Raw genomic sequence first — 27,066 nt, forward strand, 5'->3', positions numbered from 1 at the left:
TTCTTTCTTTCTTTCTTTCTCTCTCTCTCTCTCTCTCTTTCTTCCTTCCTTCCTTTTTTCCCTCTCCCTCCCCCTCCCTTCTTTCTTTCTTTCTTTCTTTCTTTCTTTCTTTCTTTCTTTCTTTCTTTCTTCCTTCCTTCCTTCCTTCCTTCCTTCTTTCCTTCCTTTCTTTCCTCCCTCCCCTCCCCCTCTCTCCCTCCCCTCCCCCCCCTCCCTCCCCTCCCCCTCCCTCCCCTCTCCCTCCCTCTTTCCCTTCCTTCCTTCCCTCCTTCCTTCCTTCCTTTGTTATGTATTCTGGGGAGTCCAGGCCATGGAATGGTATTGCCCACACTTAAGGTGTCTTTTCACGTCAATTAACTGAACCTAGAGGGAGAATCCTTTGCAACTATGTTTAGAGGCTTGTCTCCTAGGTAATTCTAGGTCTTGTTGATGATTACATCAACCAGATTTAAATCGATGAATCACACTACTAGAGTTTTCTTGGTTAGTTCTGCCTTCCTGGAGTAACTCCAGTCTTCCCTTTCCTGGTTCATGCTTTGGAGAACTATAATGGCTTGGTGGAACTTTTCAAGCCTAGTCCTTTCAAAGGCTACTGGGAGCCTGCAAATGAGCCACCCTGGACCAAATGTCCCTTCACGGTCTACCAAACTATGGTGGGTGGTTGAAAGGTGCGTGTGTGGTGTGATAGAAAATAGGATTGCTTAGGCTGGGCTGCCATTGAGAATGTGGGTGCTGAACACCTGACTAGTTGTTTAGTTATTACTGCATATGTCTTAGATCCCCTATATATATTCTTTAAGGTTAATATAATGTTACAAACATACAGTGTCCTCTTACTTATGAACCTGGTAGAAGCCTATGCCATGTCCATTATCATGCTTTAATGGGGCCCAGTGGCCATCACTGAAGGCAGTATGGTACAGTGATTAAATATGCATCTTTGAGTCCTAGGTTGTAACATCAGCACTTAGGGGGCAGAGGCAGGACAATTTTCAGTTTGAGGCCAGCCTGGGCTACAAAGTAAGACCTTATCTCAAGCAAAATGAAGCAAGTAAAACATGGAGTTATATAGATGTGGCCCTGTCTTTAAATAATTCTTGGACATGTTTGTGAACTCTGCCTTAGTTTATTGACTAGAACATGAAGAAAATAGCTAGCAAAGTTACCAAAAGACCCAAGAACTAATATAAATAATATCCGTCACAGCACTAGGTATCTGGTAAGTATTTAGTGCATGGTAACTACTGTTCTTATTTCTTACATTCCTAGCTTGAGGCTTCTGGTCCCTCATGCCCTTAGTGGTTCTACTTATCTTTCAGATCTCAAGCCAAATACCACTTTCCCAGGATGGTTTGTCCTGAGAGCCATACTACTTCCCTGCACAGTCCCTTTCCATCAGAGTAACCCTCTCAGCTGTGATTATACACCCATGTGTGGGATCTTCTGGTGGACTTTGGTCTCTGCCAAGCTCTGTGAGCAGGAGCCATGCCTGTTTCTGTTCATTCTTACATCTCCTCCTTGTATGCTTGGCACAAAAGAAGCAGATGACAAAGGCAACTGTTATAAGCTATTTTGCATCTATAATGCAAAACTTTTGAACTCCGAACTTGTCTAAAATCTGAAACTTTGAGTGCTGGCCTGACATCACAAATGAAGAACTCACATCTTGTGGTGGCTTGCAGTCAAAATGCAGGGTCAGTTAAAATATTGTACAAAATTACCTTCAAACCACATGTATAAGGTGTATAGGAATCATTGTATTTTGTAATTAGACTTGAATTCCCACCTCCCAATGTGTGTATACATATTTACCAAAATTGAAAAAAAAAATCTGAAACCCTGAATCATACTTATGGTCCTAAACATTTTAGGCAAGGGATACTCAACTAGTATTGTGCTTACCATTCTTGTTATTAATGAACTGGAAAGACATTAATCCCAACTTCTTCTCCTTCAAATGGCCAATATCAAGGCTCAGGGAGGTGTGTTAGCCTTCCCCAGTGTGTGTCTTCATACAGCAATGCCCATCAGCAATGGGTTTTGTGTATTGACCTCCTTAGGAATATAGAGCCAGGGTTCCTATTCACTAACGCTGTGGGAGATGGTGTCAGGGTGGTAAAAGGGCCCACCACAGGGGTTCTGAAGACTCCTTGGGGTCACTAGTAATCCAGACTGACAAGTCATGTCCCATTGAAGAAGCCCTTGCGGCCCAAGGTCCGGCTCAGACAAGGTTTTGCCAAGTGCCTTCCTGGCCTTCGCCATTGGTTTATATTGAGCCACCTACATGTGCACTGGCTGTCACTCAAGGGCATTTTAATGGAGCTGCCTGGTCTCTGCCCTAGGAGTGGTTCCAATTCCGGAGTGCTGGTATTTGGTTTTAGAATGCGCTGTGTGGCGGCCAAGCTGAGATTAGTTGTGTCCCCTGACTCTGGGGCCAGTGACTTTCTTTTTCCACTACATCAGTCTGATCCTTTTAACAACGATGTGCCCAATAAGGAGGTAAACTTATGACCCAAAGATTAAGTGTATCAGGCCCTCTGTGTGAGCCTGGCCGGGTCCACAGGCTGAAGCATTTCCTTCTTTTCTCTGTACCCACAAGTCCAAAACACACACTTTGAATGTATCATTTTTCCTTTACTCTTTCACATGTTTGCCAAAGTGTGGCTAAGAGTCAATGTCCTCTTCAGCTGCAGTCACCCTTTGCCCTTATTTTCTTGATTATCAGATGCTGTTTATTAAGTTCTCTTGGGGGAGCATTTGATCCTGGAAAGTGAGTGCTCCCAGATGGAATCCCGAGCCTCTAAAAACTCATGAGTAAGAATAAAATATCCACAGCCTTGAGCTCTGGGGTTCCCATAAGAGATGCATCTTTGTGTCAGTACACAGAAAATGTCATGTTCCTCAGCATGGTGACATACGGTGGCACTTGTAGCAGTCTGGACAGCCTTCTCCAGAAGAAAAACCGAAACTGTGGGCCCTTTCACAGGCTTCCAGTTTCTGTAAGCACTTTAAGGGGATGAGGTTTCCTGCCTTATTATGTATTAACTTTTTGTGATTACATATCAGACCTTGTAAGTGCACAGTGTATCTATCTGGAGAGAGGGGCCAGTGTTTCATTGATGGGATCTGTGTAGAAAAAAGGTGGGAATCACTAGACCATGGCTCTGGCTGGTTAGTATATCATTTGTCCTGAGTCCTGTTCATTCACATGGATAAGACTAATGTTCGTGCAAGGTTACACTGAAAAAAAAATCGTTTTCCCAGATAAAAATGAAGAAAATGCTCAAGTCGTATCTAATCATATATTAGAGAAATCATTAGTTTTATTTCTGAGATGAAAGAGGAATCCACTCACTCACTCACTCACTCACTCACTCACTCACTCACTCACTCACTTATTCTGGACTAGTGAGTCAGCAGACTTTCCAAGACCTGCTGTCACTACTGTTTCTTAGGACTGTGTGAGCCAAAGTTGCAGACACTTTTTTGGCCCTGGCAGCATCCTGGGGTTCTCCTTCCTGTAAATCCCACTCCTGGCCTCAGTCCATTCTTCCTATTGTGTTTGGCACTTTTGAGACCTTATTCACCCACTGGCCCTTGAACAGTTGGCTTTCTCCTTGGGTGAACTTCACCTTCTTTCCTTGATGTTGTTTAAATAAAAATAACATGTTGCTTTCCAGACTGAAAGGACATGATACAATGAATGAAAAAAGTAGTACATTTAATTAAAGATAATTTATAGTGCCATAAGAATTACAGACATACACCAATTCCCCCCTTGTTCCTCCCTCCTGGGCTTCTGACTACACAGAGATGATTATTGTTAATGTTTTCCTGATGTTGCCTGTGTGCTTTTAAAAGTATCTATATTGTTGATCTTGATATTGAAATTTTGGTGCTATATCCTGATTCCTGAAATGGAGAAAAGATTAAATTATTTGACATACTCTTTCTCTGCTAGTATTTCCTTTTCCTTCTACACTCCCAATATTTTATAATACAATTTCTTGTTAAAGAAGTTTTCACAAAATAAAGTGAAGAAAAGCTAAAAATGATATTCAGGGCCTTTTTTTTCATTATGCCCATGTAAATGCTTACAGCATAATCATACATTGCTTTATGAGCACCTGTTGTTTCTCTAGTACCTTCTCTGGAGTTTAATGACAATTTTCTTATTTGCTCTCATATAGTTCTCACTATTTCATTTTTATTGCTTCAGTAAAATATTTTACATACTAATATTAACATTTTAACCTTATTTCTCTGCTCCAGTTTGGCATAATTTATTTTTATAACATGAGTTTGGAGCTGCCCTTGAGTTCTCTCTTGCATTGTGTGACCCTTTTCTTGGATATCACATCTCCTTTTTTGTTCTTAAATTCTTGTTTGTTTTGAAGAAAACAGGCATTAATGGGATTTTTTGATACTTTTCACATCAGAAAACATTTTGTATAATAATAATATTATTGTTATATTGTTATAATAATAATTGAAACGTTCAGTTGACAGTTTAGCTGGGTATAAAATTATAGATTGAAGATTATTTTCCCTCAAGACTTTGATGTCATTGCCCTATTGTTTTGTAGCTCTTATTGTTGCCATTCTGATTATTTTGAAATGCTGTTTTCTTTTTGTCCTTAGAGGCTTTTAGTATTTTCTCTGCATGATTGATTGTATCATGGAGGATCTAGTCAGAAATAGAGCAATTCAGCAGGCGTTTAATAGAAGGAACGGAGTTCAAGGTGTTGGAAGAGTTGAGATTCCGAATGGAATAGTAAAGCAAGCCAGAGATTAGAAATAGCAGAAAACCACTAGATCCTAGAGCTAGAAGAACCAAGAAAGAGAGACTTTCAATAGGTCCCCAAAGTTAGGGCTGCCTACAAAAGCAAGAAGGATGGATTAAATACAGTCTTTGCTAGAGGTATTACTCAAGGCAAAGAAAGAGTGGGGGAGACATGTCCTGGCTTTCTTCTTCCTTTTGGTTCTGTGATCCATATTGACCAAAGTAACCAGGAGCCACATGACAGTGAAACACAGCCAGGAGGAGTTATCTTTCTGTGGTGTAGAGCAAAGTGAAGCAGAAGGAGGAAGGGACGTGAATTAGAGGACAGACAAACAGAAAACTGGACTGATGAATGATCTGAAAATTTACAATGATGGGTCCTGGGGTGATTTTGTTTGTTTATTTTTTTATATTTTGTTGTTTGGGGACAGAGTCTGGCATTGTAGCCCTGGCTGGGCTGGAGCTCTCTATGTAGCCCAGACTGGTTTGGAGTTTGTGATGAGCTTACCATCTTAGCCTTCTGAGTGCTGGGATTAGATATGTGAGCTGCCATGCTGGGCTTGGTGTGAGTATTTAAAAATCTTGCTGCTGTGCCTTTAGTACCCTCCTTCTGTAAGTCTTAGAATTTAGCTTTAGCCATCCATAGCTGGTTCTGTTACTTTCTCTTTCATCTTCTAGTATATATGCTGTCAAAGCAAGTGTGATTTTTCCAATTCTGCCTTTTTCTTTTCCTTTCTGAGAGATTATCTTAACTTTATCTTCCAAACTACTGGATTTTAAAGTGTCTGCTATAGTTTTGATTTTCAAGAGCTTTCTAGGCAGGTGTGGTGGTGCATGTCCATGATCTTGGTACTTGAGAAACAAAACAGGAGGATCACCACAAGTTCCAGGTCAGCCTGGGCAACATAGTGAGTTCTGGGCCAGCCAAGACTGTGGTACAAGACATTGTCTTTAAGAACCAAAAATTAAAAAGAAATTAGAAAAAAGAAAAAGAAAAACATCATATCTTTCTCTTGTTTCCTGAGAGGCTCCCTAATTCAAAGCAGCACCTTGACTTTGATTCTTGGATATGGAAACTCAGCTCCTTGTATCCCTTCCATTAATCCTAGAGCATATGTTTTATCCTTTAATTATCGAAAGATGGGGCTTATTTTGTAATTGATTGTCATAATTTAATAGACAGCCTAGGTATATCTTTTTCTATCTAAAACATATTAATTGATATTCTGTCTTTTTTTCTTTCTTTTTCTTTGTCTTTCTTTCTTTTTTTCAAAACAGGGTTTCTCTGCATAGCTCTGGCTGTTCTGGAACTCACTCTATTGACCAGGGTGGCCTCGAACTCACAGAGATCCACCTGCCTCTGCCTCCTGAGTGCTGTGACATTCTTTTTTTTTAAAATAATTGATAGTATTTTACATTTGTTGAGATAAGATTCTTCTCATCTTTTTCATTGTTTTATTCATCTTACATTGCCCATTTCTTTCAGGTTCTTATTTGTTGTTTGTTAACATTTATAGTTTTGTCTTTCATATGAGAAGTGTTTCTTAAATGTTGTTCTGAGTGCTTCCTTCAGCACTCCCCAGGGCTCTGGATATATAATAAACCTGTCTAATGGTGGACTGTATTGTAATTCCATGAGTATCAACTTAGCTATTCCAAAGAATTATCCCAAATATTACTACTTTGAATACATCTTCTCTCAGGTTGGTCAGTTTCATTAAAAAAAAAATCTCTTCTAACCCGTCTAGAAAGTCATTAGGCCGTATTACTTTCTGGGAGCCAGGGAGGAGTATCACCTAAGATCCCAGACTTCCAACTTTTAACATCATTCTCAACTTTGTACTTCACCCAGCCTCCACCTGTTCCAGGCACAGTCTTCTGCTCCTGCATCTTTACTCAGTGACACACTTGTCTACTGCCAGGATGGGGGAGGAATAATTTCTTTTCTGTATAATCTTGGGGAAGAATCTGACTCTCTCTCTCTCTCTCTCTCTCTCTCTCTCTCTCTCTCTCTCTCTCTGTGCAGGTGCAAGTGCAATAAATATGCATACATGCATGTAAAGCGAGAGGAAAACCTGGGATATCATTCTTTAGGTGCCATCCACCTGTTTTTTGAAGACAGGGTTTCTCACTGGCCTGGAACTGGCCAAGTAGGCTTGATTGGCTAGCCAGAAAGTCCTAGCAATTTCTTTGCCTTCTTGGTCATGCTTGGCTTTTTTACCTGGATTCTTGGGATTAAACCCAGGTCCATATGCTTGCAAGGCAAGTACTGTACTGACTGAGCCATCTTCCAAGCCCGGATGTGAATTTTTAAGCATTTGTACAGACTTCCAATAAGTTTTTATCCCCACCGAACACTGCTTTCAGAGGTTACCCATGTCTCCAGTGCTTGGAGGCTCTGACCATGCTCCTGTGCATGCCTCGACTTTGGTTCCTTAGGTCTATTGGCCAGTTTCCCTTTCCCCACTTCTGAAACTTTATGTTTCCACCTCCAGTTTTCTTCATGTACTTGTTAGACTTGCAGGCTCATAATGTAAAAACCTACTTGTCATTTTATGGGGATTCTGAAGGGAGTGTGTGGTTTACCGGAAGTCTTGCCTTCATTTTTGGATCTCAGTACAAGTGTCAATGGTGTTGGTATCTTTCATGGAAGAGAGAGAGAGAGAGAGAGAGAGGGAATGAACACTCTTCTTTTTTATTACATTTGGTTATATTTAATGGCTACTTTTTTCTTGGTTTACTAGATTAATATTTTTTTTCTCTTCTTCAAAAGCACACCTCCATCTTCTATGATTGTGTGTGTAACTCTTCGTTTTGAACTCAGGACTTTGTGTCTGTTAGGCAAGTGCTCTAGCACGAGCTATATCCGCAGCTCTCTTTTTACTTTGATTTTGCAGCAAGGTCTTTCTAAGTTACTCAAACTAGCATCGAACTAACTCTGTAGCCTGGGTAGGCTTTGAACTTTCGATTTTCCTGCCTCAGCCTCCTGAGTAGCTTGGATTATAGACCTGTGCCACCAATCCATTTCTTCTGATAGTCTTTTCTTTAAAAGATAAACACACAAATGGACAACATTGTGTGTGTTCATGTGTATATATATGCATATGCATCCATGCCACATCATGAATGTAGAGGTCAAAGGGCAAGTTTTGGGAGTGGGTATTTGATTTCCATCTTTTTAAAATTTATTTTTATTTTATGTTCATTGGTGCTTTGCCTGCATGTGTATCTGTGTGAGGGTGTCAGATCCCCTGGAACTGGAGTTACAGACAGGTGTGAGCTGCCATGTGGGTGCCGGGAATAGAACCTGGGTCAGGGCAAGTGGTTCCATCTTGTTTTAAGACAAGGTCTTTCTTGTCTTTGCCTCTTGGGTGTGTCCTCTGGGCTGGATGCCTCAGTAACTTCTGGGTGATTGTCTAGTCTTTCTCTCCCGTTGTGTGGTATGAATGCTGGTATTACAGACTGTTCCCACTTTTCACACTGGCTCTGGAGGAGACCTGATCTCAAGTCATCAGGCATGTACGGCAAGCACCTTTGCACTGAAACATCTCCCCAGCCCCACTTCTAGAAATCTTCAGAAGCAATTGTACACAAGCAATAATTAACACACCTTAACTCTAACTCATGCAAAAAGAACTGTTTTCTTTATAGGCTCATATTGATATATGAAGACTAAAATTTATTTTGCTTTGTGTCTGAGGCTGGATTGTTCCTTCTATTTTAGTTCTTACGTTGGCTTCTTTGTAAAGCCCCCCCCTTTGGATACATGAATAGGAGCAATATAGGAACCCTGTTGTTGTCTGTGGAAGCAGAATTTTAGGTTTTAAAGTACATTTTCTAAAAGCTCGGATGACTCAGTTTTAAAATTAATTAATGAATGAATGCTAATTGGAGGATAAGTACATAAAAGTAAGTGGAGATGTTTGTGTCCTGGGAGGCTATAGTATTTATCACAGTGTGAGGCAGCATTTGTAAACCCTTTCTAGATGCTGCATTGTGAAATAAAAAATTTCGGGAAAAAAAGTCGAGACATATGGGAACATAAACACATCTTGAAACACATCTTGAATCTAATATAGAACCCCATGCTTCCAACACCATCTGGGCTAGCAGAGAGCACCTCCTTAGTAATCTAGAGTTGTAGACAGTGCCATCCTTGTGCTGGGAGGAAGAGTTCTGGATCTTGAACTAGTGCAGTGGGTTCAGGCTGAGAGAGCATGTATTCACCTTGACTTCTGGGGCTTTCTCTGCTGTCCAACTAGAGATTCTAATGTCACCTCAGAGAGTCTTCCCATTTCCAGGTCTCTGCCATTTAAAGCCCAAAGTGATTTCTAACTAGTCTTAGTTTAAAAGCTATGTCATTGTCCTTATCTGAGTATGGAATTTATTTATTCTTTATTGTAAAATCATCTCCCAGTCGCCACATTCACAGGCCACTGTAGGTTTGTATACACACACACACACACACACACACACACACACACACACACCACTATAGCAGAATTTTATTGCAGTCACCACATGCACAGGCCACTGTAGGTTTACACACACACACACACACACACACACACACACACACACACACACACAGATACACACACAGACACACACACCCCACTGTAGGAGAATTTTGTTACACAGTCCCCACATGCACAGGCCAGTGTAGGTTTGCACACGCACACACACCACTGCGGGAACATTTTATTACAGTAGAGTATTCTGCTGTTTGTAATACTACATCATGAAAGCTTTGTGGAAATTTTATTCTACATTTCAAGTATACAGAACCAGCTTCTCTTTAGCTCTAAGCTGGCCACCAGCCTGTATTGTGTGACTGCAAAGGCAAACTCCAGCGTTGGACACACGAGTTAAGGAATTGCAATGCTCTGTGTCTAGTATGAATTTGCAAAGACACAGCTGCAAGGCTTGCGGATGTAGAATTGGAGCTTAATTTTAAAGACTGGATCAGGATTCCTCTAATTAATTACAACCATAGCTTCTTCTGGGGACCAGAACTTGATTCCTAGAATGCACTTGGTGGAAGAACTCTTGCAAATTGTCCTGATTTCCATAGGCAACATGTCTTATGTGTATCCCTTCACAAACAAACAAACAAACAAACAAATGAACATTAAAAGAAAAAAAAATAAAAAGAATGTGTGGTGTCCATTTTAAAGTAAGACAAATTCTGGATCCTTAGTGCTTTGGGGTTTCAAAATTGAATTTTACAGTTTTCAGTGTGATCTGTTTTTAGCTTGGGGTAGAATTTGGTAAATACTATTTTTATTTCTAACCAGGTATTCTGAGCAGGAGGTGATATTATAACCTGGGGGTATTTGCTCATTTGTGGTTAACAGGCCACCCATAGCTTGCTGTTCCTCCTTATTTAAAAGTTGAAAATTTGACTAATTAAACAAACACTGCAGGAGAGTCTGATGCATGACAGTGTTTTGGGGCAGGTGGGGTGGAGTGTACTGGGGGCATGCTCCCTGTCCTAGGTTTTCCTCTGATGCTCACAAATGACTGTAGGGCTAGGGAATGGGAAGCTTATCTAGGTACAGCATTTGAGAGAGGCAGGATTTAGTAAATAATTGTTTAAAGAGGCTAGGTGCGACATACTGGGACATTCAAGATATTGAAAAATAATATCGTAATTTCTCTGAGGGGAAAGGTCTAGCCACCATAGTATTTTTGTGTTTTGACACTAATTTTGAACAGAAGCTATGTGGGAAGTGACATTAGTTGAGAATTTGTCAGATCATCAATAAAATCTTGACTAGACATTTTACCGCCTTCTTGTCTCACATCACTTAATTAGATCTGAATACTCTTAATTGAAGATTTAAAAAGCCAAACTAATGAAAGAGAAAAGAATGCAGCTGATGCAAGAAGCATCTGGCCCATTTCTGGCAACACCGCACAGTCAAGCCTTTCTGTGAGGGCTGCTCCAGAATAGAAGGGGTGCCTAGAAGGGAGTGCTCCTTTCCCTTGCTCTCACCCTCTTTCTTCACAGTCAGCCAGGGAATAGTTTGTCCCAATAAAAAGGCCTTTTCAGACACAGGAAGGCCTTGCCAATTTTATTTGTGAGAATAAAATCAAACCTCAAGTTTTTTTTTTTTAGCAGTATAAGAATGATGAGCCTGCATGCCAACATTTTAATAAGATTAGTCTTATTAGGAAAATGTAAGCAGGAGGATGGAGGCGTTGTGAGGGGTTTTCTCTAGCTAGAGAAATATTGGTTGGCCTTCAAAGCATTTAAATGAAGATATATTGAACTTAAAAAATCACTTTCATTTTCTTAAAGGAAAAACTTGTTTTAAATTATCTGGGTAACTTTGAGATAGCATTGAACAACACTAATAGACTATTTGAAGAAATTGGAATTTTATATTAATATATTTAATATTCTTGGTTAAAATGTTTTTGATTATAAATAAGTATTCATTTTCTTGTGATTGTTACACATTGGTAGCTTTCTAACTATAAAGATCTTTTGACCTAGCACACTCTGAAAATGCATAGCAAAGAGGCATGGGACTTATGCAAAAGGACTTGCAAGCCAAACATCCTGTTTCATCCCTTTGAAGAGGAATCTCAGTTTTGTGTTGTTGTTAGTTTGTGTAGTGATACAACTAACTTGAGCCACAAAGAAATTTTGCAGCAATGGTGACACCACACTCAAATATTCAGCAGTGAAATAGCATTGTGGTGTGTAAAACCACCCACAACTGAAGGGCTACAGTGAAATAGCATTCTGTTGTGCAAAACCATTCACAACTGAAAGGCTAAAGTGAAATATCATTGTGGTGTGCAAAACCATTCACAACTAAAAGGCTAAAATGAAACAGCATCGTAGCATGCAAAACTGTTCACAACTGAACGGCTAAAGAGTTTTTTTCTTTTACTAAGTGGAGTAGAAATGCATGCCTGCTCACCTGGGCAACTTCCTCACAACTGAAATGCAATGTGATTCTTTTTAGAGAAGTCTAATCACCTCAAATCCATACTATAGACGCAAGACCAGTTTGACTCGTAGGAAGAATGTACATCGGCTTGAAGAATTGAGTGTGGGAAAAACTTGGAGAGAAATACTAGAGGATGAAGCTCAGCTTATTTTTTTTTTTTTATTTTTCATCTTTTCTAAAGGCTTTGTGTCTTCCAGGGTCTTGGTATCCCTTCTTCCCTTGGTAAGGATTTCTTTACACCAGGATGTTAGGGCTGTAGATTAGCTTCACCAGAAGACTGAATTTAAAATGAGAATCTGGAAAAGGAAGGTCTGAGGTGAATGAATCTAGAGGTGATATTGTGATGTTCTTTGAATGTCAGGGCTTCTTCCTCTATCAGGGAGAACTACACATAAAGTTACCCAATGACTAGAGGAATATGGTACCTTCATAATTTAACCTTCCTTACATGGAAGTTTGATTTTAACTCAGTGTCACAGCAAAAATAACTCTGCATATCAAATCATTTGACAGAAGGGAATGCCATATGTTCAGACTTCCAATTTGGAAGCAAGGAGGCTGACAGGCTACTTCCAGCTTCCCTGGCCACTGGGCTAACAGAAGACTCTGATACTGGATGCTGACAACGGGGTTTTGTAGCTATAGGCCAGAGATCTGGTTCATGAAACCTAATCATTGATGCTGTCTGCATAGGTACATGTGGTTGGGGAGCCCAAGGTTGTGGTTCAATAATGTTGGTTGACCTTGTTCAGCTCATGACTAGGCAGACATGTTTGTGAGACTTTACGGGTGTAGCTCCTAGGAGACACAATCTCACAGCAAGCTCCCTGTTTGTCTAGCTCTTACAATATTTTTGCCCCTTCTTTCACCTTGATCCCTGAGCTATGTTGACATGGAAGAGGTTGGAGAAAGTCCAGGAATCTCAACCATATACAAAGAACTATAGGCAGTGCTGAGAGTGGGAGAAATAGTCTCCCCTAGGGAAGAACATACCAATTGGTTTCACAACACCAAATGGTCAGCCCTGAAAACACACATACAAGTAACATCATACAGACCAACTAGGTTGTACTTATGTATTTAGGAATACACACACATATCAACATACATACATACATACATACATGTGTGTATATTACAACAATTAATGAAAAGAGAAGCCATGAAATTGAAAAAGAGCAAGGGGTATATGGGAGGGTTTGGAGGGAGGAAAGGGAACAGGGAAATGATGGATTATATTACAATCCCCCCCCCAAAAACCCAAAGAAATAATTTTAAGAAGTTAGTTGATGGATAGTCATTTTTAATTGTTATTTTGACACAATGCAGACCTACTCGAGAAGGGAGATCCACTGTGGAATGTTCTAGATTAGATTGCCCTATGACATGCCTCTGAGGGATTTTCATGATTATGTTAATTGATGTGGGAAAAGCCAGCATGAAAGTGGGCAGCACCGTTCTCTAGTCCCTCAACTGTTGAACTAAGAGGGGAAACTGAGCTGAGCACAAGTGTGCATGCATCTGTCACTCTCTTTTGACTGTGGATTTAACATGACCAGTTTTCTCAAGCTCCAGTCACTGTGACATCCCTGATACTGATGGGCCATTGGATACTGATGGACCATTGGATGCTGATGGGCCATTGGATGCTGATGGACCATTGGATGCTGATGGGCCATTGGATGCTGATGGGCCATTGGATACTGATGGGCCACAATTTGGAATTGTGAGTTTAGCAATCCTTTTTCCCTTTCATTTTTGTCAGGGTTTTTATACCACAGCAACAGAAATGAAACTAAGACAATGGCCATTAACACGACCCATGACATAAGGGCACCTATATGCCAGAGACTTTAATCTGTTAAGTGGATAAAATCATATGAAGTTACTCTCAGGAGTTAGGAAAAATGATTGGAGAGGGATTTTATAACTTTAAGTGCACTGTGTGAGGGTGGCCAAAGGAAAGAGCCTAGCAACTGCAAGTAGAAAATTTCCAGGCCCTGCAAGCAGCATGTAGTGGCAGTTTTAGCTGATATTTTTCCTGGGATCTAGCAAATTGTTAAACAGGAAGAACAGAATAACATACTACTCAGGATTCAACCCTCTTAATCAGCTTGCATTTTGAAAGTGGGCTGAGCTTTAGGATATTATTAAGAATGAATCTGTATGTTCTCTTTCCCCCATTGGAGCAAACTTATTTAATTTGATAATGATCTAAAAATGTTGGCCCCATGGATTGTGGTTTAGAGGTAGAGATTTTTATTTTTGATATAACAATTTGACTTTTGGCTTTAATTTGAGACTTTTTTATCAATTACCTCTTCCACTGTGCTATCTCTATGGGGGAATAAAGTCAGACATCTGTGCTGCTATCATATCCTAAAGATCTTAAAGAGGTGGGAGTTATTTATTTAGAAGTCCTGGATCATAGTAACAATATTAATTTGAGCCCTTTAATAGTATAGACTCTATTCACCTTAATCTTTGGGCAATTCTCCTTTTCCATACTCAGAGGTGACATATATTGATGGCAACCATCTGCCCTCTCCTTGGATTGACCAGATTGAGGGCTATCTTCTTTATTGGGTGTCCTCTAAGTGCATGAACCTTTGTATCAACCAACCACTTGACCTATGTGTCACCAAGGCTATGTAGTTGAGCCTGAAGATGTTGTTGACTGGGCCTTTGTGGACACCGTCAAGCACTTACTAAGCTCCTCCTTGAGACAAAGGGTCGTCCTAGGTACTCTGAGGACAGCCCAGTGCCTGGGTAGGTGGCTTTTGATGGGTAAGGACCAATAAGCCTTTTAACTGAGACAAATAAAAGGAACGCAAACTTGGAAGCAGGAATGCATTAAACACGGCTGGGAGACAATGACATAATAGCTCCCGAGAAGGGCCTCCTCCAAAGAGTTATTTGGAAAGATATCTCTCTAATTTGGAAACTTGCTCCTTCCTTGGCTGCCCAAGCACCACTACGTGCAAGTTTTCTAACTAGATCTGTGTGTCAAGTCTTCTTTGATGAATTTTTTTTTTTATTTTGCAATACAATTAAGTTCTACATATCAGCCACAGATTCCCTTGTTCTCCCCCCTCCCGCCCCCCTCACCTTCCCCCTAACCACTTGCTCCACAAGTATTGCTATTTTGCAAGCTTCTTCCTCTGGCCCCTTTCTCTCTAAACACATTGTGTGTGTGTGTGTGTGTGTGTGTGTGTGTGTGTGTGTGTGTGTGTGTAGCACATGTAGCACATGTATCCAGGCAGAGGTCTATAGATCCATCCAGAGATCTATGGATGACACCCCATATCTGTCTGGCTGCACCCTATCACCTGAGTGGCAGGCTTCTACTGGTAGTTTGCCATGGCAACTGGGCCTCAATATCACCCACCGACCACTTTGCTCCCGTGAGATGGCTTCATTCAGAGCTCATTACTTGTAGCTACTTTACTACTTTACAGCGGTCTACTCAATGGTTTAAAGAATTCATTAAGAATGGATTTAAAATGAGATCTGGTCTGTTGGCCTATTCTTTTAAGTTGGTACTTGAGATCTGTAGGTATCTTTAAAAAATGTTTCAGTCCAATGATAAGGAAACAGCACAGAAATGAACGAAAAATGCTGACCTTACTGTTAGGATTTTCAAATGTTTTAAACACACCCATCACCTGAAGAAAAGCTTTCAGAAATTTCTGGGCCTCACCCCCACCCCCAATTTGGGAATTGATTAATAAAGAAGCCTTGGAGTTGGGCGGTGGTGGTGGTGCACGCCTTTAATCCCAGCACTTGGGAGGCAGAGGCAGGAGGATCTCTGTGAGTTTGAGGCCAGCCTGGTCTACAAAGTGAGTTCCAGGACAGGCTCCAAAGCTACACAGAGGGACCCTGTCTTGGAAAAAAAAAAAAGGCTTGGAGTGGTGGCCTGTGCCTATATTGTTAGCACTGGGGGTACCGAGGCAGAAGGATTGCCATAAGCTGAAAGGCAGTCTAGGCTCCACTGTGTGTTCAAGGCCAGCTCTGGGTACAGAGTGACATTCTGTTTCCAATAGCAGCAGTGACAATGGTAGCAATAGCAGCAACAACCCAAACAAACAAACAAACAAACAAACAAACAAACAAACCCAAAAAGTCCTTCCACAAATAGAGAGCCCACTAATGTGAAATTCTGTGTGCTCACCACTTAGCATGCTTCTACAGTGATCAGACATCCAATTTCAAGTGTAATGCTAACCCACCTCAGACCCTGATAATCTGAGGCATTGCCAGCATTTCACCTGTGAATATTTTAGTATGTGTCTAGAATATAAACTATTATTTTTTAAAAACTCATGTAAAGTTAAATCCATAGCATATAATATACTTTTGATACATACATATAACTACCACTCCATTGAACACAGAACATTTGCATTTGTGTGTGCATGGACGGACACACACACACACACACACACACACACATACACACACTTCCTTCATGTTGCTTTCTGCTTACCTCCCACCATCATTATTTTCATGCTTTAATTTTGCTAGTTTCTAAATTTGCACAGCACATACTGTAGGAGTGGAATCCTGTATACTTGTATGGCTTCCCCCGTACCATATGGTGCTTCTGAAGTTTTGCATCCTGTCACAGGTATTTATATTTTATTCTTCTTGTAATGGCTGCATTCCATTCTCTCATATCAACACGCCATGGGTTTGCTTATTCTTTTAGTGGATGTATTGTTTTTTTTCCAGTTTGACACTGTTTTGGTCACACCTGTGGTGAGCATGTGTATGAATCCTTTGGTGGATGTATGCTTTACTTCTGTTGTATAAATCACTTGGAATGAAACTGTTGGGTTAATAGCATAGATACATACTTAATTTTGTAAGAAACTGACAGCGTAGTTCCATTTCACATTCCTGGCAGCAGTGTGAGAGCTACAGTCATTTTGCAGCTGCAGCCACACTCCGCGGCACCAGCCTTTCAACCTTGGCGATTTGATGGGGGTAAAGCTGTTCCTCATGAGTTTCGGTTCTGTTCCTCTGATGCCTTGAGGCGTGGGGTCTCTTTGCAGGCGCTTGCTGGTTGTGTCGTTTCGGTGACCTGTCTGCTGATGTGGGCTGCTTGTTTAAACAGGTTGTTTCTTTTTGCTCCTGGCACAAAAAGCTGTTCTTAAAATATTCTATGTGTAAATCAGATGTCTTTCTAATGGATATTTTGTCTCAGTTTTTCATTTGCTTTTTGGTAGTATTTATTTTCAAGCATTTATTTATCTGTTCATTGTATGTGGCACATGTCCATGTGTGTGAATCCTTGCATGCATGTGCTCTGGGGTGTGTGTGGAGGTCAGAGGACAACCTCCAGTGTAGGTGTATATCCCCCCCCCCCCCCCCCCCCCCCCCCCGTCTGAAGCAGGGTCATTTATTGGGTCACTGCTGTGTCCTTCAGGCCAACTGGCCAATGACATAGATCCTGGGGATTCTCCTGTCTCTGCCTCCTTGTAGACATGTTGGGAGTACAGGTGCATACTTCTGTGTCCCGTGGGTTCTGGGGATCTGAACTCAGGTCCTCACATGTGTGTGACAGCCACATAACACCAAGCCATCTCCCTACTTTTTTTTTGAAGACATTTTTAAATGTTCAGTCCTTTTGTCCTTTCTCTTTAACAAAAATTTGTCAGCACCAAAATCACAATGATATTTCATTTTCTTTTGAGCTTGATAAAAGTTTTAGCCAGCATGCTCATGTCTAGAATTCATCTCAAATGAGTTTTTGTATCTTCTGTGAGAGTCAGATTTTAGTTTTTTACCATCTTTTTTTTTTGAGTCCTGCTATGTGCTGAAAAGATCCCCCCTCAACCCCATTGCTCAAGTTCTTAGTCAAACTCAGATGACTGTGTAAGTGTGTGTGGATTTTAGATTACTTACTTTGTCCTGTTGTTGTGTTTATCTTTATACAAATCTCACACTGATACAAATCTCACACTGTAGGCAAATAGTCATAATGTAGCATGCCCCAAAGCTGCCAGTAATTCTTTTACTTCATTTACACATAATTTCCAAAATGTATTACACTGGGATTTCTATGGAGGCAGTGATAATTAATTTAGTTTTTTTTTTTTGGTAGCAAACTTGATGGAGAAGATCTCTTAAGTAAAAATTCAGCTCCCTAATTCACCAGTTGAACTCGCTACCTTCAGTACGAGCCTCCCAGTATTGCTCTAGAAGTCCTTCCCTTCAGCAGCAGGTGTGGAACCAACATCACAGCAATCTCAACCAACAATGTGAAAAGAAGGCCTTTGAACAGCTAAAACACAATGTAATTTATTGCTTTTATCATGAGAGGGGCCCTCAAATTCTAACTTTGAAACCATTTATTCTGTGTCTGTTCTGATTTTTAAGATGGGATCTCATTATATTGCCTAGACTGGCCTCAAGCCTGGGAGCTCCAACAGTCCAGGGTCTCAGCCTCCGGAGTCCCAGGGACTATGCCTGCTTTACCCTTATGTTAAACATGTATCAAGCCCTGTGATTTCTTCCCCTGGTTTACAGCATTTAGTATTAGCAAGCAACTGAGGAAGTGGCATGCTAGAGGCAGGCACAGGCGAGAGGAGCAAGAAGTGACAGGTGACAGTGGTGTCAACCCAAGTGAGTGCAGTTTCTGTATCAGACGCTGGGCCTCGGACCTAGGAAAAGAACTGTGCTTGTGATATGCTTTGTACACTCTGTAGCTGTGCGGTGCTAGGTACACAGCCATGCATATATGCCAAAGAGACTGATGAGAGAAACAATACAAACATGTACGTAGTGTAGTCGCAGAAGAAAGGAGGGATTGGCTGGCCAGAGAAAGTTTCAGTAAGAACAAGTGTAGTTTCAGTAAAGTTTCACTAAGAACAGAAGGTAGGCGTATCTATGGGTGTCCCCGGGAGGAAAGAGAAGACATGGAAAATAACAGAACTTAATAAAGGCACTATTTGCAAAGAAATGAGCATGGAGGAGGAGAGGTTGAGGAAAACCAGTAAAGGATGCCAAGCTGCTGTAATCCTAGGCTGGAAGGGGTGAAGGAGAGAGAGGTCACCAAAGTTGTAAGTCCTATAGCAATTGAAAAGAGCCTTCTGTGGTATTTGTGGAGGACAGCGGGCCCTGGCACCTTGACCTTAATCTCTCTCTGACCTTCCTGTCTGCCTCTGCCTGGTCTCTCCTCTCTTCCTTTCTTGGTATCTTTGTCATGGCCTTGCATGGTACCTGTTGTCTGAACCTGCCTTCACCCATCTGAACGTCCTGCCTTGAAAAGGACACAGATCACATGGATTCCACATAGTCATGTGGGGGTTGAGTCACCAGCTTTCCAGAGACGTCTACCTGTATATAAGTGAGATATTAAGGCTAAGGAAAGATATCACTCACTTGCTCATCTGAAAGCTAGTGACAATTATGTCATTATGGATATTCCTTTTCAACTAAGCCTTCCAGTAAAATGAGTGATGAGATACATCTATAAATTGTGTGTGTGTGTGTGTGTGTGTGTGTGTGTGTGTGTGTGTGTATGATACACTCAAAGGACAAACATATCCAATGATGCAATTCCCCATGTGAACACTGGGAGTGCATAAAAAGGTCATTGCCACTGGTGGCCTGTGTCTGCCAACTCCCAGTGTGAAGCCCTAGAATCCCATTCATTGCTCTTCTTCATCAGACCTGGGTAGATTTCCTTGCTAGTGTTTGCTCAGGTCAATGAGTTCCACATGCCAGTCTTGTGGCCCTCAGGCTAAGTCTACACTGTCATTCCAGTCATTATGAGGGATGAATGGGGACATTATTTTATGGTCTTTCAAAGACATTTTTTTTTCTAATCCGTTGTGTTCTAGGTGATGGGGGAGAAGAAACTCTCCCCCTGTAAACAGGCAACTACTCTCTGGTAGTTGGTCAGAGGAATGGAAGAGGTAGGAAGTCACTGGTGGCTGCTCCTCTGCTTCTCTGATCTTTCAGGTTTTCACCCTGATATCTGACTCCTGGTTTTTATTGATAAGATTAATTAGATTTACGCTTCACCTTAGCTCCATTGTTGGTAGGACGTTTGAACTTCAAGAAGCTGCATGCATTATTTTCTTAGAATCCATGAAAGGTAAGGTGTTTAGATTAACTTCCCCCAAGGCTAAAGTAAATCAGCGAGTGATCGAGTGTGAATTTTATGAAGACAGGACTGGCACAGAAGAGTAGGGCATCAGTCAGTCAAAGCGAGAGTGGAAAGAGTCTGGTAGTCGGAACATGGTACTTTCTACCATTGCAAGGTTATAGACTTTTAGCCTTATGACTTAAAGGGAAATTGAATGAAAATGGATAATACATAGAGTACTTTTTGTGGTGTGTGTATGCATGGAGGTAAACATGTGTGTCTGCATATGTGCACACGTATATAGAGGCCTGAGGTTGATGGCAGGAAGTCTTCCTTAGTAGCTCCCTACCTTATTCATTGAGGGCAGAGTTTCTCAATTAAACCCAGAGCTTGCCTAAACAGCCAGTGCAGCTAACTGGCCAGGGATCCTGCTTCCATCAACTGAGCAATAGACTTACAGGGGAGCCACCATGTCCACCCGGCATTCACGTGGGTTCTACCGATCCAAACTCCGGTCCTCATCTGAGCAATAGACTTACAGGGGAGCCACCATGTCCACCCGGCATCATGTGGGTTCTACCGATCCAAATCCCCGTTCTCCTGCTTCACTTTATCCACTGAGTTGACTTTCCAGCCCTAGGTAATATATTTTTGAGATATAAAGTGTACATAAAGTTTAAAGTATAAACAATAAGGAAGTGATGTATCAAGTGTTTCTCAAATGTAAAATGATCTTTGGCCTTTGAGCTACCCATGTAGCATTCCCAAGCCACTCCTGCTCTCTGCTGTGCCCGTGGCACATGGGCATTGGACAAGACCCACTTTCAAGGCCTCACTAGAATGTCCATTTGACCAGGTGATGCTGCCTTTGTTAACTGTGAAGGGGGAGGAACAGTCCACGGCTCATCTCTTACTGACTCTCCTTCAAAATCCCACTTTCCTCTATGTGATCTTCAGCTGCAGGAGAGCTTAGAAGGCATGTCTTTTTTTCAGAGTAATTAACACCCACAGCTTTCCTCATTTGCATTGAGAACCAACGGTTTGTGGTAAGGAAGATAGAACCACCTTGTGACATGCTTGAGTTCATGTGAATGCCACAAGCAAAACCCCAGGACAGTCTAGCTCGGCCCTCGCCTCTGGCAGTTTTCTTCCAACAGCTTCCACCTGAGAGCTTTACGACATTTTCGGTATCCAGGCACTCCGATTTTACAGGCCTCTCTCGTGATACACAACGTTTGAAGCAGGCAGCATGCTCTACTTACTCACAAGCATCCAGGAATTCACCTAAACCTGAGTTTGCCTCCCCAGAGAGAATGGGGAAGATACTGTGCCGTGTAACAGAGGGGAGCGTGCTGTGAATGCCAAGTCTATCTATGCTCATTTGAAAAAGGACAAATATGATCCCTTTTATTCGGCTTCCCCCATTCGGCTTTCTTCTTTCTCCAAAGAACGTGGCTAGCATTGCTGGCAGGGCAGAGGTCTTGTCACGACTTCCATGTGTACAGCCTCCCTGTGTGGGACAGTGAGTCTGTCTGGTGGGGATTGTAAACTGTCATGTTTTCTTAATCCAACTTGTTCATTATCTAGCCGGGGAGTGGCTGCATTTAGGAATTTAAGACCTCAGCAAGTGGTGTGAAGGGAGGATTTTCTGGCTCAAAGGGTGCTATGATGGGGGGTTTTGATTGTCAGCTCCAGAGGCTCTGGAGTCTCTGAGAGACAAGCTTCTGGGCATACCCGTAAGAGATTATTTAGATTAGGTAAGCCTCTAGACATGCCCAGAAGGGTTTGTCTAATTGAGGTGGGAGAAGCCGCACTAAAGGGGAGTGTCAGCTTCCCTGGACTTGCGCACTGGGTTACATCCAAAGGAAGAAGCTAGCCGAACACAAGCACTCATTGCTCTCCACTTCCTGACGACCACCACGTGACTAGCCACCTCACGCAGCTGCTACCAGGACTTTGCCTCCATGATGAGCTGACCCCTTGAACTCTGAGGCAAAATAAATCCTTCCTTCCCTCCCTCAGCTGCTTTTGACAGGGTGTTTAGGTAACGAAAACAGATGATGAACACCCAAACAAGTTGCTTGGGTAAGGGAATCCCATTTCCTGTGATTGGTAACAACAGTGTGCTGTGTCACAACCAGGGCCTTGAGGTTCAAGTGTTGTTCTGTCCAGAGTCAGGGAGGCAGACCAAGTTGACCTGGTTCCTTCTAGTCTGGAGGTCCAAAGGAAAGTGTTCCTAATACGGCTTAATACTGTCTCCCCCCCCCTCCATTTTTCTCCTTAATTTGCACTTGCAATTTACAGTGGTTATAATGTGCTAACGGGCTTCCCTCCCACTAAAAAAACACATGTGAGAGTGAGAATATTCTCCTCGAGAAAAGACAGTCCCTGGAGTTTTGCTCCTGACTCAAGGGCCTATGAGGTAGGTGTGATGAAACCTCCTCCGCAGCAGGCCAGGGTGCCGGCAGCTTCAGCAGGGTCAGCATCCTCCTCTGAAGGGAGAGGGTGACACTCAGCCCCTTTGAGAGGGCAGGAGGTAACTGTTGTGATCCACTTGCAAATCAAGACACTAGGAGATTTCAGACCAGAGTTTATCTTCAGAGCCTGTCTGTCCTGTTTTGGCATCGAACTTGTTAGGACAAACACAATCCAAGTTCATCCTTCTTGGTCAGACGATTATTCTTCCTATTGTGCTTGATGGGAGATGGATGCATCAAGAAGGAAGGAATGGGAAGGACCAATTAGGGCATGGGGCTAGGTTGCATGACCAGTACTCTGAGTAGCCAACCTCAGTATAGTGTCCCTGGGTGAGGATTTAGACAGGAGGATAGGAGGATGATGATGATGACAAGACCCAGGAGCTCATGCCATATTTTAAGAAGGAATGCCCTAGGGGCCCCAGGAACAGGAATTTATAGAGCATGACATGCAAGAACAAAATTCAGGAAGACTGAGCACAGCAATGGTCCTCCCCTTTCCAGTACTTATTACTCTGACAATTTCATGCATATATTTAATGTATTTTGGTCATTTTCACGTCCATTGTTATCTTCTCTTATTTCTCTCCTGTGGCTGCTGAGCTCCCTCTTTACCTAATACGTTCCCTTTCTAGTTCCACATCTTTTAAAAAATTGTAACCCCTTAAATTTCATTAAGGATACTTGCATGAGCAGGGGTGGGACATTATTCACTGGCACTGGCACTCCTTCTCCCGAAGCCAACAATTAGTAGCCGATAGCTTCAGGAAAATAAGGGAAACCTAGAGCTTCCTTGAGGCGTCTACATCCCCCACATGTCACAACTATGGTTCCATGACTTTCCCCTGCAGCAAGGTGATTTCTATAAAGCTATGAAAGAGAGGCTAGACGTGGGGGGGAGGGGGAATGATCATGTCTTGAGAATTAAATTTAACAGCTTAAGTCTACCTATTAAAATTCATCAGCATGCGTGCTTTCTCAAATCATCATGACTTCATGGTCTAAGTGAAAATTTTGTATTCCTTTGGAAAATCAAATTAGCATATTCAAGGCAGCTGAAAATTATCTTTGACTGGTTGATGTTGTTTCTATAGCATTCTTTGCCTAAGAAAATAGTGTCTCAGAGACTTTAGTTTGACAGCTCAGAGTAAGAGCCAACATCTGCCCAAGGCTTTCATCATCTCCAGAACTTTCTTAGGTGTTTTAATACTCTAATTCATTTAGTCTCCAGAAAATCTCCGTCAGGTGATCCAGTGCTATGTCAAGTTCTTTACTTCACAAATGAGGAATCGGGAGACTGAGAGACTGAGTGAGGTATCTGGATTAGGAGTAGACTGTGGATCCAGCTAGTTGCTAACTACAAGATCTCTGTGACCTTGAACCTGTCCTATATTCCACCTCTCCCCAAGGGTCAGTGGGACAGACCATCTTGGACAGTGCTATTCTACTAGGCATCGTTAGGATCATGATGTTATAAGAGATCTGTCTGGGGCACCAGAGTGTGAAAGAGAAGCTCTACTTTCCATTAAGTATAAAATGGGTCAGTAAGGTAGGTCGCTTACTGAATGTTGCTATTTGGAATTAGAAGCTAGGCAGAATCCCTGGGTTTGGAACCCCTCATCTCTAGACATGGCGACAATAACAGCTGACAGAAGCTGTTTGAAGTCCTTTGCATTTCTCAAGTCAGAGAAAATAGATAGCAATCTCAGGAGGAAGGTTCTGTCATTCTTTCATTTCCTAGATGAGGAACTGAAGGACCAGAAGGAGGTAGGAACACAGCTAGGAAAGGCAGAGCTGGAGCAGCCCAGGCTCTGGGCTTTGGCAAATCTGAAATATTTGTTCCTATAGTGCAACACAGGACTCAACAATGGTTGGGATGAGGACAAATGAAGCTGGACATTGAGCTGCTCTCTGTGAGTGTGCCCTTGAAACAGGGGACGCCGTCTGTGAGTGTGTCCTTAAAACAGGGGACGTTGTCTGTGAATGTGCCCTTGAAACAGGGGACGCCGTCTGTGAGTGTGCCCTTAAAACAGGGGATGTTGTCTGTGAGTGTGCCCTTGAAACAGGGGATGCCATCTGTGAGTGTGCCTTTGAACCATGAGACACCATTTGTGAATATGCCCTAGAGTCAGGCCATACAGAAGGTTAGTGGAGGCACTTTTCCTCTGGGTTCCTCTGTAGAGCAACAGGACAGGCAGTTTCTCACAGAAGCATCTCTGAGTGTCCTCTGAGGAGTCCCCAGTTCTTCCTGTAGCCATGGCTTTCTGTCACTAATTCGGACTTTTGAAACAAGGTGTGACTATTTTGTGACTTCTGTGCAGAGTTTGTAAGTCACCCAGTGTTTCAAGGTGGAACTTGCTCACTTCCCTCTAGTTTCTGTTGTCAAGGTGTAAATGTGGAAGTAGGGCCTGCTGAAAGGGACTTACTGTCTTTCTAAGGAGGATCATTCAAGTCAAGCGATCAGATGCCTACTGAGGACAGTCTAAGTTCCCCAAGGAGGACTCGATCTCAGGGTTCTGAGTTTCTGCTGCTTGTCCATGTGGCTTTCTCCTTTTGCTTCAGGCCAGCAGAATAGTTGTTTTTAATGTAGCAGTGGTCAGGGTAGGCCTTTGCCACATGACTCTACTCAGAGTCTTTTCTCCCAACCTTCCGCCCTTCCAAACATCTGTTCATTTTCAGAATTCCGTTCATCTTTTGCCACCACCATCAAGTTTCTCTTTATCATCCTTCCCCAGTCTGTAACACTAACTGCTCTATTTTATGTCTTCACTGTATTCTGAATAAGACTCAAGTACAGTACCGAGAACATCACACGGTCCATAAAACTAGTTGCTGAATACTTGATACGCACCAAACACTTTATGCTGTGATCCCATGTGATTCTTGCAATTACCCTTGAAGAAGGTTCTACACCATGTGCACGGGTTCCAATTAATGAAACAAAATTCAACATGATGAAGAACTTCCCTAAGTTCTTCCTAAGTTTTTCCATTTATAAAACTAAGTATATGGAGAGCAAGGATACCCTTCCTGAGCCAGAGATGGAACAAAATGTATCAATGGTCAAGATGCATCCATTCTGTCCTTGGAGCTTGGCAGAGGATAGAAAGAGAGACTGCGGTGTTATTGCCAATATAGCAGAAGACAACGCTGCCCCCTCCCAAGGCAGGCAGAAAGCACAGTGTCCATTCTTTGTATCTCTGGTGTGTATTGGCAATTGATAACCTTTTGTTTGAGTTTGAACAAATGGATACCTATATTTTTGTTTTGTTTTGATATTTTGAGACAAGGTCTTGCCATGTAGTATAGGCTGGCCTCAAACTCTTGACTTCTCTGCCTCAACTTGCCCAGTTACTACTCTTCTGTCCTTGTGTCCTACACCCAGAATGTAAAGAGATAAATGTGGTGGAAGTTGGAGCAGATTCACCGGGGAGCTGGACTCATGCTGAGTTGAGGCTGATGGAAGATGTGGGTAGAAGGGGAACTGAATGAAAAGAGGGTCAAAGTTCCTGGAATAATTAACCTGGACAACAGGATGGTTGCTTTGACTTCTATAATGTTGTGTTTGCTCTGTAAATTCTCAAGTCAGGAAGAGTTTTTCCTACTTAGTGCCAGGAAAACATGATAAGACTCTTGGTAGTTACTTTTGATAGCTCTGCCCACTTCCTCCATTGATCTCACACCTACAGACTCAGGGTGGACCATTTTGTTTGCTGTGCCATTGATGACCATGAATCATCAGGTTCCCAGGCTCACTCAGTGGGTTTCCTTTGCAGGTGAACATGTTTGTTGAAGGGTTCCATGATGCCATCCTCCTCTACGTTCTGGCTTTACACGAAGTGCTCAGAGCTGGCTACAGCAAGAAGGATGGGGGGAAAATCATCCAGCAGACCTGGAACAGGACTTTTGAAGGTAGGGATTCAGTCTCCATGGCAACAATGCCGCAGCCAAGTGAGCCTCTGCTTCTGTGGTTGCTTTCTGCGGCAACCAAGACCCTTTCTAGAGACTTGCTTTTTCCAGGTTTAAAGCATGGAGAATAAGCCAACTCACCTCACGGGCTTGTAAAAATAAGATCAAACAATGTAATGCATGTGAACATGCTTTGAGCAAATTTTACTTCATTAAAAACTGTCCTGTTCCTTGCTTATTTAGACAATACTTATACTACGGTGTGTGTGTGTGTGTGTGTGTGTGTGTGTGTGTGTGTGTGTGTGTGTATGTGTGTGTGTGTGTGTGTGTGTGTGTGTGAGCTAGGGCTTTACATCAGGTTTTATCATTCTCTGACTTAGTTTTTGAGGCAGTGTCTCATTGAATCTGGAGCTCACTGTTTTGGCTAGATTGGCTGGGCAGCAAGCCCCTGAGACCCTGCCTGTTTCTGCCTCTGCCAGCATAAGGGTTACAGATCTGAACCACTGTGCCCAATTTTTCACATGGGACTGAGAGTCAGAACGTGGATCATCATGCCTGTACAGTAAGCACTTTACTCACAGAGGTATCTCCCGAGCCCTGTGTACTTAAAAAAAATCATATTTAACATAAGCCGTTTTCACTGTAGAACAATCAGTGTGGAAGATCTGCAGTCAGGCTTAAAAGCGTATTAATCCAGGTGTACATCCCCATGTTCAAACCATGTCGGTTTCAGTGAAATGCAGAAGATGTTAGCTGTCATATTCAACCTGGTAGTTAGAGCTGGTTAGAAGGTCCATGCCCTCTGCTTTCATTGACTTTCAAAGTAGTGAATATTAA

At 42.2% G+C, this 27,066-nt stretch overlaps 1 protein-coding gene across 2 annotated transcripts in view; it reads left to right on the plus strand.

Moving 5' to 3' along the window:
* Npr3 (natriuretic peptide receptor 3) overlaps nucleotides 1-27,066 on the plus strand; it is a 66,610-nt gene that overhangs the window by 26,031 nt on the left and 13,513 nt on the right. For both annotated transcript variants that reach the window (XM_059276534.1, XM_059276533.1), the window contains exon 4: nucleotides 26,097-26,232. In XM_059276534.1, coding sequence (XP_059132517.1) covers nucleotides 26,097-26,232 — 136 coding nt within the window. The remainder of the gene's footprint in view (nucleotides 1-26,096; nucleotides 26,233-27,066) is intronic.

The sequence above is a fragment of the Peromyscus eremicus genome, chromosome 11, assembly GCF_949786415.1.
Source record: "Peromyscus eremicus chromosome 11, PerEre_H2_v1, whole genome shotgun sequence".
NCBI classification, from domain to species: Eukaryota; Metazoa; Chordata; class Mammalia; order Rodentia; family Cricetidae; genus Peromyscus; species Peromyscus eremicus.